At 40.7% G+C, this 16,695-nt stretch overlaps 2 protein-coding genes across 2 annotated transcripts; both read right to left on the reverse strand.

Moving 5' to 3' along the window:
- Window positions 1-5,767: 5,767 nt before the first annotated feature.
- Window positions 5,768-6,754, reverse strand: LOC132875943 (trace amine-associated receptor 13c-like). Its single transcript, XM_060913106.1, has one exon. The coding sequence runs from the start codon at window positions 6,752-6,754 to the stop codon at window positions 5,768-5,770; it is 987 nt and encodes a 328-aa protein (XP_060769089.1).
- A 4,635-nt stretch (window positions 6,755-11,389) lies between these two features.
- On the reverse strand, window positions 11,390-12,382 carry LOC132871434 (trace amine-associated receptor 13c-like). The gene has a single exon (XM_060905593.1). It carries the CDS (start codon window positions 12,380-12,382, stop codon window positions 11,390-11,392), a length of 993 nt encoding a protein of 330 aa, XP_060761576.1.
- Between the last annotated feature and the right edge of the window lie 4,313 nt (window positions 12,383-16,695).

The raw sequence follows: 16,695 nt of genomic DNA on the forward strand, positions 1-16,695 counted from the left end.
GAATACAGCATTTCACTAATGCCTACAGAGCTAAAAGAAACCCCTCATGTATCACATGCTACAACTGTAAACCAGTGTGTAAGGTCACAGTTGAATAACTTATGGGTCACGCAGCTCTGGTGCTTTTATAGTATAGAAATAGATTACGCCCCCTGAGTTTGAGTGACAGCATAATACATATGAGGTAATATCATACCTTGTTTGAACAAATAGGCATAGTAGGCATTGTCAGGGTTGGGAGGTTAATTTAAAATATATTCCAAAACAATTACTAATTCCCTGGTTAAAAATGTGGTCAGTAACCTCATCCAAGTATCACAATATTCATGTCATTTGATGAGTTTTTGTCCCCTTTTCTGCTTCAAAGACACAATACTGGTGAAATTTCCTCCCAGTGAAAGCATTTCTTTCACTCCAGGCCATGATAATGAATTGGTTCCTGTAAGATTAGCTGTGGTTTCACTCAAGACCAGAGTGGTGTGACAATAAAGTCAGAGTATACATGCATTCAGCTTGTGTAACAGCAGAAAATCGTGAATACTTTGGAGACAGCCATGTGCATGTCCGTGTCCGTGTTCTGAGAAGCCATGTCCACGGAAGTACCGGTATACTCCGCCCTGAGACTCGTGAACTTTTGTAATATGTGTGTGCGTATGCACTGGCAGTATACTGTTCATTTTAAAACCTATTTTGAAATTGTAATTCTGCTAACAATCCCCGTTTTTACTAAATGAATCTCTACCTTTAGCAGAACACAGTTATGTTTTTGTATCTTAATTCCAAAACACCAAATGATATGTTATGTAAGTTGTGGACACATACTGTATATATTATTATTACCTTGCCCGGGACGGAGTCCACCAGGGGACGAGGTATTGTTTTCGGTGGGGTTTCTTTGTTTGTTTCTTTGTTATTTTGTTACCAACATTATGGAAAAATGGCTGGACCAATCTTCAATGAACTTGCAGGATAGATGGGTATTGGTCTCAAATAGAACCTCCAACATTTTAAGGGTCATCCGTTCAAAGTTGTCACCAAAAAGGTCAAAATCATTTTTTTGCAATATATTCCTTCATATTCATCATATTTACTTCAAACCAAATCCAAAATGTTCATCTTTCAATTCTGCTTCCATTGATATGCTACATGATGGGGTATCTCTCATAGTTTCTTTGTGGTTGGGGGTCAAATATCAGGCAGGTCAAGTCATTGGTGCTACCACGCGAGGTCTGTTTTGCCTGGCAACACTTATTATTCTTATTATTATAGCCAATCAGTATGCAAATCTGTCGAACAACTAGACAGCAAAAAAAGTGCTTATCTTGAGAAAACCTGCCTTATAGATCAAGAATAAGTGTGGAAAAGGATGACAAACACATTTTCAGAATAAATCATTACGCGATAGTGAGTGAGTGGCTGTGTCTCTTCATGCAAACTGCTACACTGCCATCTGAAATACTATCCAAAAACACTCCAGCTAACATGCCATGATCTTAGACACAGTATTTGATGCAGTATGATCATCATAAATATGTAGGTGTAATTAATGATTTTGTGTATTTAGGATTGGATAAGTGATCAATCTTTAATAATTACATGAAATCAGTCTCATTAAATTTGAAGGTTAATAATTAAAATGAATCAGTCCTATTGAATCGTTTAATTTGACTCATTTGAATTGAATCATACCATAGAATCAGTCTCATTTGAATCGTTTGAAATTAATCATTCAGTGAATCAAATCAGTGAATCATTTAGTGAATCATACCATTGTTCCTGGGTAAATTACCAGACAGCTAAAATGGTATCCTCCAAATTATTATTGATCACTTACCATATTACAAATTATCTACACCTTTCCTTGAATTCTTTGCGATTGGGCAACTTCAAAATATCGAAACAGCAGATGAATACACACAGCTTTGATAATAAATGAATTTATTATACAAAGATCAAAAATGGATAATCAGTTGGAATATATACAGTGAGGTGTGTGTATATGAATGTGTGTGGGTGTGTGTGTGTGTGTGAGAGACACAGGAATTTTGTTATCTGCAATCTTGGTATGTGTGTGTGCGTGGGGGAAGGCCCTATCGCCTAGCTAAAGTGTGTTTGTTATCTGCAAACTTGGTATGTGTGTGAATCCTCATGATTTAGTGAGCACGTGTTTTCTAAGTAACAAAGGAATTCCACACTCATAACATTATCAAACTCACTGAAATCTTAATAAGGTCAAAATGTATAATAAGAATGAAATTGAGGATTTTAGTAAGGAATGAGAGAGAGAGAGAGAGAGAGAGAGAGAGAGAGAGAGAGAGACATGCACAAACTTATGGATTAACCAATTTTAAATAAACAAACAAATGATAGAGAACCAAAATTTAGTGTATACACTTCATTTAACTTCATATAACTTCACATTAAGTGAATAATTCCTAAGACTTAAACTTTTGCCCAATGCCTTTCTTACTGCAAAAAGTCTCGCCTTTTGTAGGAAGCAGTCTTACTGGAGAAGTTTGCGCTTCGGTGAGAGAGAGAGAAGTGAGAGCGGTTGCTCTGAAGTTTTCTTTGAAGATCTTCGTAGCTTGTGAGAAGAAAGTTCTGATCAGACAGGGTTAGGACGGTCCAGCCGCTCCCAACACCAATAAACTGCCTATTTGGTTGCAGTCTAGTACGTACTGAAAGAAATAACTGAGAAAACCGGTTTATAACTCACTTGAGTTAAAGCCTGTGTGTTTCCGAAGTCTACCGTGATCAAGAGTAGACCAGAAGAGGAAAACGCGCTGACATGTGGTTTCGGACGGTCCGAGGGTGACTGTCGCTTTTTAGGTCCGTTCCGCTCGGGATCAGACTTAGAGACAAAGGAAAATGGAGTTTCCAAGTCTCTTATGTGAAACCTGAAGAATATGATGTAGGTGATCCCGCCCAGGCGTGACATAGGTCAACGTGGAAGTTGGCTGGGAGTTGTAGTCCTTAGACGCAAGACGGCGCATGATACCTACAAATAGGAGCCACAATTAGGATAGTAGATAACCTATTTTTAATTAATCAATGAATTAATGAATGAATGAATGAATGAATGAATTAATTAATTAATTAATTAATTAATTAATTGTGGTTGTACCCCTGAGACACTAGATTTATATGAAACTGTTGTGAATATTTTCCATAAAATGTGTTCGTAAATAATTCCACATCATTTTTTAAAAAGCAAATTAAAAATAAGCACGGTATAAAAAACACTCCTTCAGTCTTGTTTAAATAAAGTTACAAATTTTGTTGTCCAGTGGTCGTGTTTATGAGAGATGTTGCCTTGTACTTACGATTGGGCTCCCTGTGGTGGTACACGTTTGTACACACAGATTCCATATGGTCAAGCCATCAAAAATCAAGTCGATGCATTACCGTATTCTCTTAAGTATGGGGCTCTGCTATCAAAAAAAATTCTCCACATATGATAAAGGAACATATTGCTATTTTTCGGCTTTTTTGTGTATAATTGCTATATTCAGTACAGTTATCATTAGTAAGAAGTGTTGATGGGATAAAATCTCAACACTATTTGTTTCAGTAGCATAGTGACTCAAGTATCTCAGGCCATCTGTCATGAAAAAGAAATTCTGCTTCTGTATTACGTGTTAAATAATGTTGCATAGTGTTTTATTCTGGGGCGGCACGGTGGTGTAGTGGTTAGCGCTGTCGCCTCACAGCAAGACGGTCTGGGTTTGAGCCCCATGGCCGGCGAGGGCCTTTCTTTGTGGAGTTTGCATGTTCTCCCTGTGTCCGCGTGGGTTTCCTCCGGGTGCTCCGGTTTCCCCCACAGTCCAAAGACATGCAGGTTAGGTTAACTGGTGACTCTAAATTGACCGTAGGTGTGAATGTGAGTGTGAATGGTTGTCTGTGTCTATGTGTCAGCCCTGTGATGGCCTGGCGACTTGTCCAGGGTGAACCCCGCCTTTCACCCGTAGTCAGCTGGGATAGGCTCCAGCTTGCCTGTGACCCTGTAGAACAGGATAAAGCGGCTAGAGATAATGAGATGAGATGAGTGTTTTATTCTGACAATCTAAATTATTCTTCTAGTCCCTTGCCGTAACACGGACAAAGTACAAGTAGGGGTTTTGTTCAAAACCAACAAGGCAGTGGAGTTGTCTGGCTTTCAGGAAACTTCAGTCGTCTTGTCCCATTTCTGATGACTCATGCAGGTGTTATGGATTCTGAGATTAACTGACACTTCCTGAAAATCCTGGCCGTTCCCAGAGCTTACATTATCTTGAGTGCACTGTTGGGGGGCCCTTGCTTTCTGTCAAGGTACAGTTGTGGTTGGAAGTTTACATACAGTGACATGAATGTCATGGCAATATTTGGGCTTTCAGTAATTTCTTTGAACTGTTCTTTTTCTGTGGCAGAGTGTACAGCATACATCTTTCATTAAAAAAATCACTATAATTTGGTGCACAAGTTTTAATTTTCTTTGTGTTTTCTGAAATCAACACAGAGTCAAAATTATACACACAGGGTCAAAAATATACATACAGCACACCTAATATTTGGGTAAAATGTCCCTTCACAAGATTCACCGTGACCAAACATTTTTGTTTAACCTGAACAAGCTTCTGGCAGAATTCTGGTTGGATATTTCACAACTCTTCATGGTAGAATTGGTAGAGTTCAATTAAATTTGTTTTTTTTTTTTTTCCTTGGCATGGACTCGACTTATAAGCCTGGCCATATTTTTTTACATGTAAGTATGTAAACTTCTGACCACAACTGTAAGTGTGGAATGTGTTGTGTTCACTAATATTAAATAAAATCTGCCAATGCGTTTTTGATTTAGTTCACATTAGCCAGTGTGGACTGTGGGTTCAGCGAGTGAAGTGGCCAAAAGCAGGCAAGCAAAGCCAAAGGTCGTTTATTCTTTTTACTTGCATTTTTCAGTGCGAAAGATTTCACAGTTTCACTCTGAGAAACACACACAGCGCTGTTCTTGGCTTTCTCTCTCTGACCTGTGGCTCTCATCTCTCCCCTCCTTTTTCCCTCCAACACTCCACTCACACGCTACTGACAGCAACACAATGCCCATTTGTGGGTAATCACTCACAGGTGTAACTCTTTACCATTCACTTTTCCTGGCTTTGCTCTCCATTCACAAACCAGTGCTCAACCACTCCTCTGCTTCCACATACCCCCACCACCCATCTCAGGCCACAGATCCTGCTGGCCTGCTGCTTACCCTCCCCCTCCCCCTGCTGGAAGAAGTAGTACATCACAGCTATCTGTGCCTCAGGCCCGTGGACCAGCTCAAACTGAAATTATATTTATCTTAGCAATATAACATATAACAGCAATATTTTGGGCAGCACAGTGGTGCAGTGGTTATCACTGTTGCCTCATCCCAAGAAGGTTCTGGGTTCGAGCCCAGTATCCAACGGGGGTCTTTCTGTGTGGAGTTTGCATGTTCTCCCCATGTCAGCATGGGTTTCCTCTGGGTGCTTTGGTTTCCCCCACAGTCCAAAGACATGCAGTTAGGTTAAATGGCTACTCTAAATTGTCCATAGGTGTGAATGGTTGTTTCCCAAGCCCAGAAATGAGGGTTGTGGCAGGAAGGGCATCAGACATAAAACTATGCTCCAATTAATATATGTGGTTCAAGAGGGTCCACATGGACCCTGACATGGCAGCAGTGCTGGACAAGGGAGAAGATGATAATGATGAATATAACAGCAATATTTGGGAACAAGATCAGGGGGAATTTAAAAAAAAATGTTCATCAAAATACATTGATTAATGTAGAGTCTGTTTGGAATATTTGCAGAGTGATAATTAATTTAATGCATCTCCTAAACCATGGGTAAAACAAAGCATAAATAAATGGATTAATGGTGGAATTAAGATAAATTATGAAAATTATTTTATGAACAGTTTCTTCTTCTTCCTGTATTTCACTGAATAAACTGGAAATAAAATATGGAAGTAAACATATCAGAAACACAGACACTAAAATGCCAAGGACTTTAGCTGCTTTTCTCTCAGATTTCATCGAGTGCAATGTGATTTTCTGTGTTTTAGACCGTGTGTGATTATTAAGCTCTCTGATCACAGTGGCATGTTTCTTAGCAATCACAAACACCCGAGTATACAATATGATTATGACAGAAAGTGGAAAGATAAATGAAAATACAATATCAATTACAGACCAAACCTCATTTAGAAAGTAAAAACACTCTCCAGGACACATTAAAACATTCATGAAGTTTCCATTGAAATATAAGATTGCCAAGTTATAGACCATCACTACACCCCAGTCAAAAACAATTACAACAAGAATGATCCTCACAGAGACATGGTTCATGTAGAGAAAGGGGTTTGAGAGAGCCAAATATCGATCCACAGCAATCAGAGCAATATTATAGACGGACACAATTGTGATGAAACCATTAATCAATAAATAACTGGTACAGAAATCTCTCCCAAATATCCAGCATGACTCGATTATCCAGATTAACATTGGCGGCATTATAAAAGCACCAACAAAGAAATCCGACATGGCCAGAGAGAGCACGAGCATGTTTGTTGGTGTGTGAAGCTGCTTGAAGTGAAAAACAGAGATGATGACGAGCAGATTTCCACACACTGTTAGAAGAACCAGAGCAGCTGAACATACGTACAGTAAGATATAAGCAGCAGGAGATACAGATCTCTCTGGACAGGAGAAATTCACACAGCGATCAGATTGGTTCAAGTCAATCAGGTTCATGAATACAACATTTCACTAATGCCTACAGAGCTTCAAGGAAAACAGTAAGTAATTAAATGACTTATGACTCAAACAGCCCTGGTGATTTTATAGTTCAGAAATTGATCACGCCTCCCCAGTTTCTTTGACAACATAATAAATGATGTCATGCTTTGTTGAGAAAAAGGCCTCGTAGGTACAGGCCAGAGAATAATATACACCATCATGCCAAATTTCATGTAACAAAGCCTACATATAAACAAAGTTGTTATGTTAAGAACCTGCCCTATGGATAATGAAAGTTTTAAAAAGGGTGATGAAAAGACATCTTATGAATAAATCAAGATGCCAGAGTGGGTGTATGTCCCTGTCACTTCATAGTTTCATTTCAAACTACTATCAAGAAGATTTCTATCGATATTCAGTGTCTGTGTGCAGGCACTTATGGATGCAGTCGCAGGGGAGAATGGGTGTGTCACAAACTGGCAGCCAAATCCAAATCGTGAGCCAAATGACGAGGTCGCAGTCGAGCAAGAGGTCGGTCGATGTGCAAACAGTATGTCAGAGATTAGGCGAGCGTTCAGAGTCAGGGATGAACAGAAAATAGGGTCAGAGTCACTGAGAGTCAGCGAGGAACAACAGCTCAGTATGATCAGGTATGGATAAACTGAACCATACTTCACAATGTGTGTGTTTGCTGTCCTTAAATAGGTGGAGCTGATTACAGCGAATATGAAACACGTGTGGCTTCAATCAATATTCGGCAGAGGGAGGGCACTCAACCCCCCAAGGTGCTCATTCTGGGAGCACTTTCTTTTCTGGGATGACCTCTTTTCCTGGGTGCTGGCTTTTTGGGATGCTTGGTATAGAATTCTTGAGTCAGAAGTGGGTCTTGGATAATGTTGGCGAGCACCCAGCTGCATTCCTCTGGACCATACCCCTCCCAGTCCACCAGATATTCCAGGTTGCCATGTCTACAATGGGAGTTGATGATCTTATGGACCTGATATACCGGTTGTTCCTCCAGTTCTATGGGCAAGGGAGGTTCAGTGGCTGGTTGAGTGGTGAACAGGGGTCCTTGTATGGCAGGTTTGAGGCATGACACATGAAAAGTAGGTGACCGGCATCAATGTTGTGGGAGCTCAAGTCTGTAAGACACTTTGTTAATTCTGTGGAGGATTTTGAAAGGACCCATGTATCAGGCATGGAGCTTATGCCCTGTGTTGGGATCTCACAGGTCTTTTGTGGATACCCCCACACCGTCTCCAGGTGAGTACACAGGTGTTTCCCCTCTGTGCTTGTCCGCATAGAGTTTATACCTACCGGCCACCTGTTCTAGCCTCTGGTGAACACTTTGCCACACTTGTTCACTTCTTCAGAACCAGGAGTCCACTGCCAGGATTTGTAAGGGTGAGTCATCCCATGGAAACAATGGTGGCTGATATCTAAGGATGCAGCGGAATGGTGTGAGCTGGGTGGCAGAGTGTTTCATAGAATTTTGGGTGTATTCAGCCCAGGGCAGGAATTGTGACCAGTCTTTTGGGTTTCCAGAGATAACACCCTCAGGAAGCGCCCGATCTCCTGATTGGCGCATTCCACTTGGCCATTGGACTGTGGGTGGTGTCTTGAGGTTAGACTCACCAAAACCCCTAGCTTGTCAATGAACTTAGTCCACACCCTGGAAGTGAACTGGGGGCCCCATTCACTTACAATGTCCTCAGGGATCCCATAGTACTGGAGGACATGTGAGGAGAGGAGTTCGGTGGTTTCAAAGGCAGTGGGTAGACCAGCCAAGGGGATGAGCCTTAACACCTTGGAGAATCGGTCAATGACCACCATGATGACTGTGTTGTTCTGTGAATTGGGTAGATCCATGATGAAATCTATGGCCAGATGGGACCAGGGTCTTTGGGGTGTAGCCAGTGGACAGAGTTTACCCATGGGTGGAGCCCGAGGTACCTTGGCTTAAGCAGAGGCAGAGCAAGTGGAAACGAACCTGTTGAACTCAGACATCATGTTCTCCCACCAATACCTAGTTCAGATGAGCTGATATGTACATTGACTACTGGGATGTCCAGTCGCAGGGGATGAATGAGCCCAGGTAATGAGTTGGCCTTGGAACTGTGGTGGGATGAACACAAGACCAGGAGGACAGGCTTCTGGAGGGTCGCAAGGTTGGGCTTGATCTATTTCCTTGTCAATTTCCCATGTGATGGCATTAGCAAAACACTTACAATGTCTTGCAAAACTATTCATCCCACTTCATGTTTGTCCTGTTTTGTTGCATTACAAGCTGGAATTAAAATGGATTTTGGGGGGTAGTGAGCACCATTTGATTTACACAATATGCCTAACACTTTAAAAAGTGCAAATTGTTTTTTATTGTGACAAAAACAATACTTAAAATGAAAAAACAGAAATCTGGAGTGTGCACAGGCATTCACCCTCACCAAAGCCAATACTTAATAGAGCCACCTTTGTAGAGCAATTACAGCTGCAAGTCTCTTGGGGAATGGCTCTATTAGCTTAGCATATCTAGCCACTGGGATTTTTGCCCTTTCCTCAAGGCAAAACTGCTCCAACTCTTCAAGTTAGATGGGTTGCGTCGGTGTACAGCAACCTTCAAGTTATGCCACAGATTCTCAACTGGATTGAGGTCTGGGCTTTGACTCTGCCATTCCATGACATTTAAATGTTTCCCTTTAAACCACTGTAATGTCCGTTTAACAGTGTGTTTAGGGTCATTGTCCTGTTAGAATGTGAACCTTCGTCCCAGTCTCAAAACTCTGGCTGACTCAAACAGGTTTTCCTTCAGAATTGCCCCATATTTAGTGCCATCCATCTTTCCTTCAATTCTGACCAGCTTTCCTGTCGCTGCAGATGAAAAACATCCCCACAGCATGATGCTGCCACCATCATGGCTCACTGTAGGAATGGTGTTCTCAGGGTGATGGAAAGTGTTGCATTTGCACTACATATGTTGTTTCCCATGATGGCCAAAAAGATCAACTTTAGTCTCATTTGACCAGAGAATCTTCTTCCCTGTATTTGGGGAATCTGCCACATGCTGTTGGGCAAACGCCAAATGTGTTTTCTTATATATATATATTTTTCTTTAAGCAATGGCTTTTTTCTGGCTGCTCTTCTATAAAGCCCTGCTCTGTGGAGCGTATGGCTTAAAGTGGTCCTATGGACAGATACTCCCATCTCCGCTGTGGATCTTTGCAGCTCCTTCAGTTTTATTTTTGGTGTTTTTGTTGCATCTCTGATTAATGCCCTCCTTGCCTGGTCTGTGAGTTTTGGTGGGCGGGGCCTTCTCTTGTCAGGTTTGTAGTGGTGCCATAATCTTTCCATTTTGCTATATTTGATTTAATGGTGCTCCGTGGGATATTCAAAGTTTGGGATATTTTTTATAACCCAACCCTGATCTATACTTCTCCACAACTTTGTCTCTGACCTGTTTGGAGGCTCCTTGGTTTTCATATTGCTTGCTTCGTAATGTTGCAGAGTCAGGGGCCTTCCAGAACAGGTTGATTTAAACAGAAATCATGTCACAGATCATAGGACACTTTATTGCACACAGGTGGATCTTAATCAACTAATTATATGACTTATGAAGTTAACTGGTTGGACCAGCTCTTATTTAGGGATTTCATATGAAAGGGGTGAATTACTATGCACACTCAAGATTTCTGTTTTTTCCTCTTAATTATTGTTTGTGTCGCAATAAAAAAACAAAACAATTTGCACCTTTAAAGTGGTAGGCATGTTTTATAAATCAAATGATGCGAACCCCCCCGCCAAACAAGCCATTTTTATTCCAGCTTGTAATGCAACAAAATGGGACAAACATCAAGGGGGATAAACACTTTTGTAAAACAATGTAGGTTGCAGGATAGGAGTGGGTTCTTGGTTGATGGTTGTAGATGTCTAAATTATGGATCATGCATTGGCCTTAGTGTTTTTGGAACCAATACGGTTGGAGATGGTGACCTGGAAAGGTGTGAAGAAGAGTGCCCACCTTGCCTGACATGGATTCAGCCATTTTGCTGTCTTTAGATATTTAAGGTTCTTAGGATCAGAGAGAATAAGAAATGGATGTGTGGCCCCCTCAAGCCAGTGTCTCCATTCCTCTAGGGAAAGCTTTACTGCAAGAAGTTCCAGATTCCTGATGTCATAATTCTGTGTAGATGTTGAGAGTTTCTTCGAAAAAAAAAGGCAACAGGGTGTAGTTTGGGCTTCTCCCCAAAGCGCTGTGACAACACCTCTCCCATTTCTGTCTCGGAGGCATCTACAGCCACGATGAATGATTTTGAACGATCTGGATGTCTGAGAATTGGTGTTATTGTGATGGCTGATTTGAGCTCGTTGAAGGCATCCTCCGCAGCCTTGTTCCACTCAAAGTGCTTGGGACCTTTCTTAAGCAAGATGGTGAACCCTCTGATGAACCGGTGTGAGGGTTGTGGCAGGAAGGGCATCTGGCTTAAAATTATGCTCCAGTTATTATGACATGGCTCAAGAGGGTCCAAATGGAGCCGGAATGGCAGCAGTGCTGGACAAGGGAGAAGAAGATAATGATGAATATACAGTAAAAGCAATATCTGGGAACATGATCAGGTGGAATTAAAACAAAACAAAACAAAAAAACCCAGCTGTTTATGAAAATACATTGATTAATGCAGAGTCTGTTTGGAATATTTGCAGAGTGATAATTAATTTAATGCACCTCCTAAACCATGGGTAAAACAGAGCATAAATAAATGGATTAATGGTGGAATTAAGACAAATTATGAAAATGATTGTTGTAAAAGTTTCTTGCTGGATTTCAATAACATAACCTAAAAAACTGTAAATAAAATATGGAAGTAAACAGATCAGAAATACAGACACTAAAATGCCGAGGACTTTAGCTGCTTTTCTCTCAGATTTCATCGAGTGTGATGTGATTTTCTGTGTTTTAGACCGTGTGTGATTATTAAGTTCTCTGATCGCACTGGCATGTTTCTTCGCAATCACAAAAACCCGAGAATACAATATGATTATGACAGAAAGTGGAAAGATAAATGAAAATACAAGCTCAATTACAGACCAAACCTCATTTAGAAAGTAAAAACACTCTCCAGGACACAGTAAAACATTCATGAAGTTTCCATTGAAATATAAGAGTGCCAAGTTATAGACCATCAATACACCCCAGTCAAAAACAATTACAAAACGAGTGATCCTCACAGAGACATGGTTCATGTAGAGAAAGGGGTTTGAGAGAGCCAAATATCGATCCACAGCAATCAGAGCAATATTATAGACGGACACGATTGTGAGGAAACCACTAATCAATAAAAGGTAGAGACAGACACCTCTCCCAAATATCCAGCATGACTCGATTATCCAGATTAACATTGGTGGCATTACAAAAGCACCAATGAAGAAATCCGACACGGCCAGAGAGAACACGAGTGTGTTTGTTGGTGTGTGAAGCTGCTTGAAGTGAAAAACAGAGATGATGACGAGCAGATTTCCACACAGTGTTAGAAGAACCACAGCAGCTGAACACACATACAGTAAGATATAAACTACAGGAGATACAGATCTCTCTGGACAGGAGATATTCACACAGCGATCAGATTGGTTAAACTCCATCAGGTTCATGAATACAGCATTTCACTAATGCCTACAGAGCTAAAAGAAACCCCTCATGTATCACATGCTACGACTGTAAACCAGTGTGTAAGGTCACAGTTGAATAACTTATGGGTCACGCAGCTCTGGTGCTTTTATAGTATAGAAATAGATTACGCCCCCTGAGTTTGAGTGACAGCATAATACATATGAGGTAATATCATACCTTGTTTGAACAAATAGGCAAAGTAGGCATTGTCAGGGTTGGGAGGTTAATTTAAAATATATTCCAATACAATTACTAATTCCCTGGTTAAAAATGTGGTCAGTAACCTCATCCAAGTATCACAATATTCATGTCATTTGATGAGTTTTTGTCCCCTTTTCTGCTTCAAAGACACAATACTGGTGAAATTTCCTCCCAGTGAAAGCATTTCTTTCACTCCAGGCCATGATAATGAATTGGTTACTGTAAGATTAGCTGTGGTTACACTCAAGACCAGAGTGGTGTGACAATAAAGTCAGAGTATACATGCATTCAGCTTGTGTAACAGCAGAAAATCGTGAATACTTTGGAGACAGCCATGTGCATGCCCATGTCCGTGTTGTGAGAAGCCATGTCCACGGAAGCATACTCCGCCCTGAGACTCGTGAAGTTTTGTAATATGTGTGTGCGTATGCACTGGCAGTATACTGTTCATTTTAAAACCTATTTTGAAATTGTAATTCTGCTAACAATCCCCGTTTTTAGTAAATGAATCTCTACCTTTAGCAAAACACAGTTATCTTTTTGTATCTTAATTCCAAAACATCAAATGATATGTAAGTTGTGGACACATACTGTATATATTATTATTACCTTGCCTGGGACGGAGTCCACCAGGGGGCGAGGTATTGTTTTCGGTGGGGTTTCTTTGTTTGTTTCTTTGTTATTTTGTTATCAACATTATGGAAAAATTGCTGGACCAATCATCATGAAACTTGCAGGATAGATGGGTATTGGTCTCAAATAGAACCTCCAATATTTTAAGGGTCATCCATTCAAGGTTAAGGTCACCAAAAAGGTCAAAATAATTTTTTTGCGATATCTTCCTTCATATTCATCATATTTACTTCAAACCAAATCCATAATTGTTCATCTTTCAATTCTGCTTCCATTGATATGCTACATGATGGGGTATCTCTCATAGTTTCTTTGTGGTTGGGGGTCAAATATCAGGCGGGTCAAGTCATTGGTGCTACCACACGAGGTCTGTTTGCCTGGCAACACTTGTTGTTATTATTATTATTATTATTATTATTATTATTATAGCCAATCACTATGCAAATCTGTCGAACAACTCGACAGCAAAAAAAGTGCTTATTCTGAGAAAACCTGGCTTGTAGATCAAGAATATGTGTGGAAAAGGATGACAAACACATTTTCAGAATAAATCATTACGCGATAGTGAGTGAGTGGCTGTGTCTCTTCATGCAAACTGCCACACTGCCATCTGAAATACTATCCAAAAACACTCCAGCTAACATGCCATAATCTTAGACACAGTATTTGATGCAGTATGATCATCATAAATAGGAGCCACAATTAGGATATTAGATAACCTATTTTTAATGAATGAAAGAATTAATTAATTAATTAATTAATTAATTAATTAATTGTGGTTGTACCCCTGAGACACTAGTTTTATATGAAACTGTTGTGAATATTTTCCATAAAATGTGTTTGTAAATAATTCCACATCATTTTTTAAAAAGCAAATAAAAAATAAGCACGGTATAAAAAACACTCCTTCAGTCTTGTTTAAATAAAGATACAAATTTTGTTGTCCAGTGGTCGTGTTTATGAGAGACGTTGCCTTGTACTTATGATTGGGCTCCCTGTGGTGGTACACGTTTGTACACACAGATTCCACATGGTCAAGCCATCAAAAATCAAGTCGATGCATTACCGTATTCTCTTAAGTATGGGGCTCTGCTATCAAAAAAAATTCTCCACATATGATAAAGGAACATATTGCTATATTTCGGCTTTTTTGTGTATAATTGCTATATTCAGTACAGTTATCATTAGTAAGAAGTGTTGATGGGATAAAATCTCAACACTATTTGTTTCAGTAGCATAGTGACTCAAGTATCTCAGGCCATCTGTCATGAAAAAGAAATTCTGCTTCTGTATTACGTGTTAAATAATGTTGCATAGCGTTTTATTCTGGGGCGGCACGGTGGTGTAGTGGTTAGCGCTGTCACCTCACAGCAAGACGGTCCGGGTTTGAGCCCCGTGGCCGGCGAGGGCCTTTCTGTGCGGAGTTTGCATGTTCTCCCCGTGTCCGCATGGGTTTCCTCCGGGTGCTCCGGTTTCCCCCAAAGACATGCAGGTTAGGTTAAGTGGTGACTCTAAATTGACCGTAGGTGTGAATGTGAGTGTGAATGGTTGTCTGTGCCTATGTGTCAGCCCTGTGATGACCTGGCAACTTGTCCAGGGTGAACCCCGCCTTTCGCCCGTAGTCAGCTGGGATAGGCTCCAGCTTGCCTGAGACCCTGTAGAACAGGATAAAGCGGCTAGAGATAATGAGATGAGATGAGTGTTTTATTCTGGCAATCTAAATTATTCTTTTAGTCCCTTGCCGTAACACGGACAAAGTACAAGTAGGGGTTTTGTTCAAAACCAACAAAGCAGTGGTGTTATCTGGCTTTAAGGAAACTTAAATCCTTCTGTCCCATTTCTTCCCATTTCTGATGACTCATGCAGGTGTTATGGATTCTGATATTAACTGACACTTCCTGGAAATCCTGGCCCTTCCCAGAGCTTACATTATCTTGAGTGCACTGTTGGGGGGCCCTTGCTTTCTGTCAAGGTACAGTTGTGTTTGGAAGTTTATATACAGTGACATGAATGTCATGGCAATATTTGGGCTTTCAGTAATTTCTTTGAACTGTTCTTTTTCTGTGGCAGAATGTACAGCATACATGTTTGATAAAAAAAAAAAAACACGAGAATTTGGTGCACAAGTTTTAATTTTCTTTTTTTTTTTTTAAATCAACACAGAGTCAAAATTATACACACAGGGTCAAAAATATACATACAGCACACCTAATATTTGGGAAAAATGTCCCTTCACAAGATTAACCGTGACCAAACATTTTTGTTTACCCTGAACAAGCTTCTGGCAGAATTCTGGTTGGATATTTCACAACTCTTCATGGTAGAATTGGTAGAGTTCAATTAAATTTGTTTTTTTTTTTCCCTTGGCATGGACTCGACTTACCGTATAAGCCTGGCCATATTTTTTTTACATATAAATATGTAAACTTCTGACCACAACTGTAAGTGTGGAATGTGTTGAGTTCACTAATATTAAATAAAATCTGCCAATGCATTGTTGATTTAGTTTACATTAGCCAGTGTGGACTGTGGGTTCAGCAAGTGAAGTGGCCAAATGCAGGCAAGCAAAGCCAAAGGTCGTTTATTCTTTTTACTTGCATTTTTCAGTGCTAAAGATTTCACAGTTTCACTCTGAGAAACAAACACAGCACTGTTCTTGGCTTTCTCTCTCTGACCTGTGGCTCTCATCTCTCCCCTCCTTTTCCCCTCCAACACTCCACTCACACGCTACTGACAGCAACACAATGCCCATTCGTGGGTAATCACTCACAGGTGTAACTCTTTACCATTCACTTTTCCTGGCTTTGCTCTCCATTCACAAACCAGTGCTCAACCACTCCTCTGCTTCCACAGACCCCCACCACCCATCTCAGGCCACAGATCCTGCTGGCCTGCTGCTTACCCTCCCCCTCCCCCTGCTGGAAGAAGTAGTACATCACAGCTATCTGTGCCTCAGGCCCGTGGACCAGCTCAAACTGCAATTATATTTATCTTAGCAATATAACATATAACAGCAATATTTTGGGCGGCAGAGTGGTGCAGTGGTTATCACTGTTGCCTCATCCCAAGAAGGTTCTGGGTTCGAGCCCAGTGGCCAACGGGGGTCTTTCTGTGTGGAGTTTGCATGTTCTCCCCATGTCAGCATGGGTTTCTTCTGGGTGCTGTGGTTTCCCCCACAGTCCAAAGACATGCAATTAGGTTAACTGGCTACTTATTGTCCATAGGTGTGAATGGTTGTTTCCCGAGCCCAGAAATGAGGGTTGTGGCAGGAAGGGCATCAGGCATAAAACTATGCTCCAATTAATATATGTGGCTCAAGAGGGTCCACATGGACCCTGACATGGCAGCAGTGCTGGACAAGGGAGAAGAAGATAATGATGAATATAACAGCAATATTTGGGAACATGATCAGGTGGAATTAAAACAAAACAAAAAACCAAACAAAGAAAGCCCCAGCTGT

The sequence above is a fragment of the Neoarius graeffei genome, chromosome 2 (assembly GCF_027579695.1).
Source record: "Neoarius graeffei isolate fNeoGra1 chromosome 2, fNeoGra1.pri, whole genome shotgun sequence".
NCBI lineage: Eukaryota > Metazoa > Chordata > Actinopteri > Siluriformes > Ariidae > Neoarius > Neoarius graeffei.

What these genes read in the sequence shown, in the direction of transcription:
- LOC132871434 (XM_060905593.1), bottom strand. Translation starts at nt 12,382, where the DNA reads ATGAACCTGATGGAGTTTAACCAATCTGATCGCTGTGTGAATATCTCC.
- LOC132875943 (XM_060913106.1), bottom strand. Translation starts at nt 6,754, where the DNA reads ATGAACCTGATTGACTTGAACCAATCTGATCGCTGTGTGAATTTCTCC.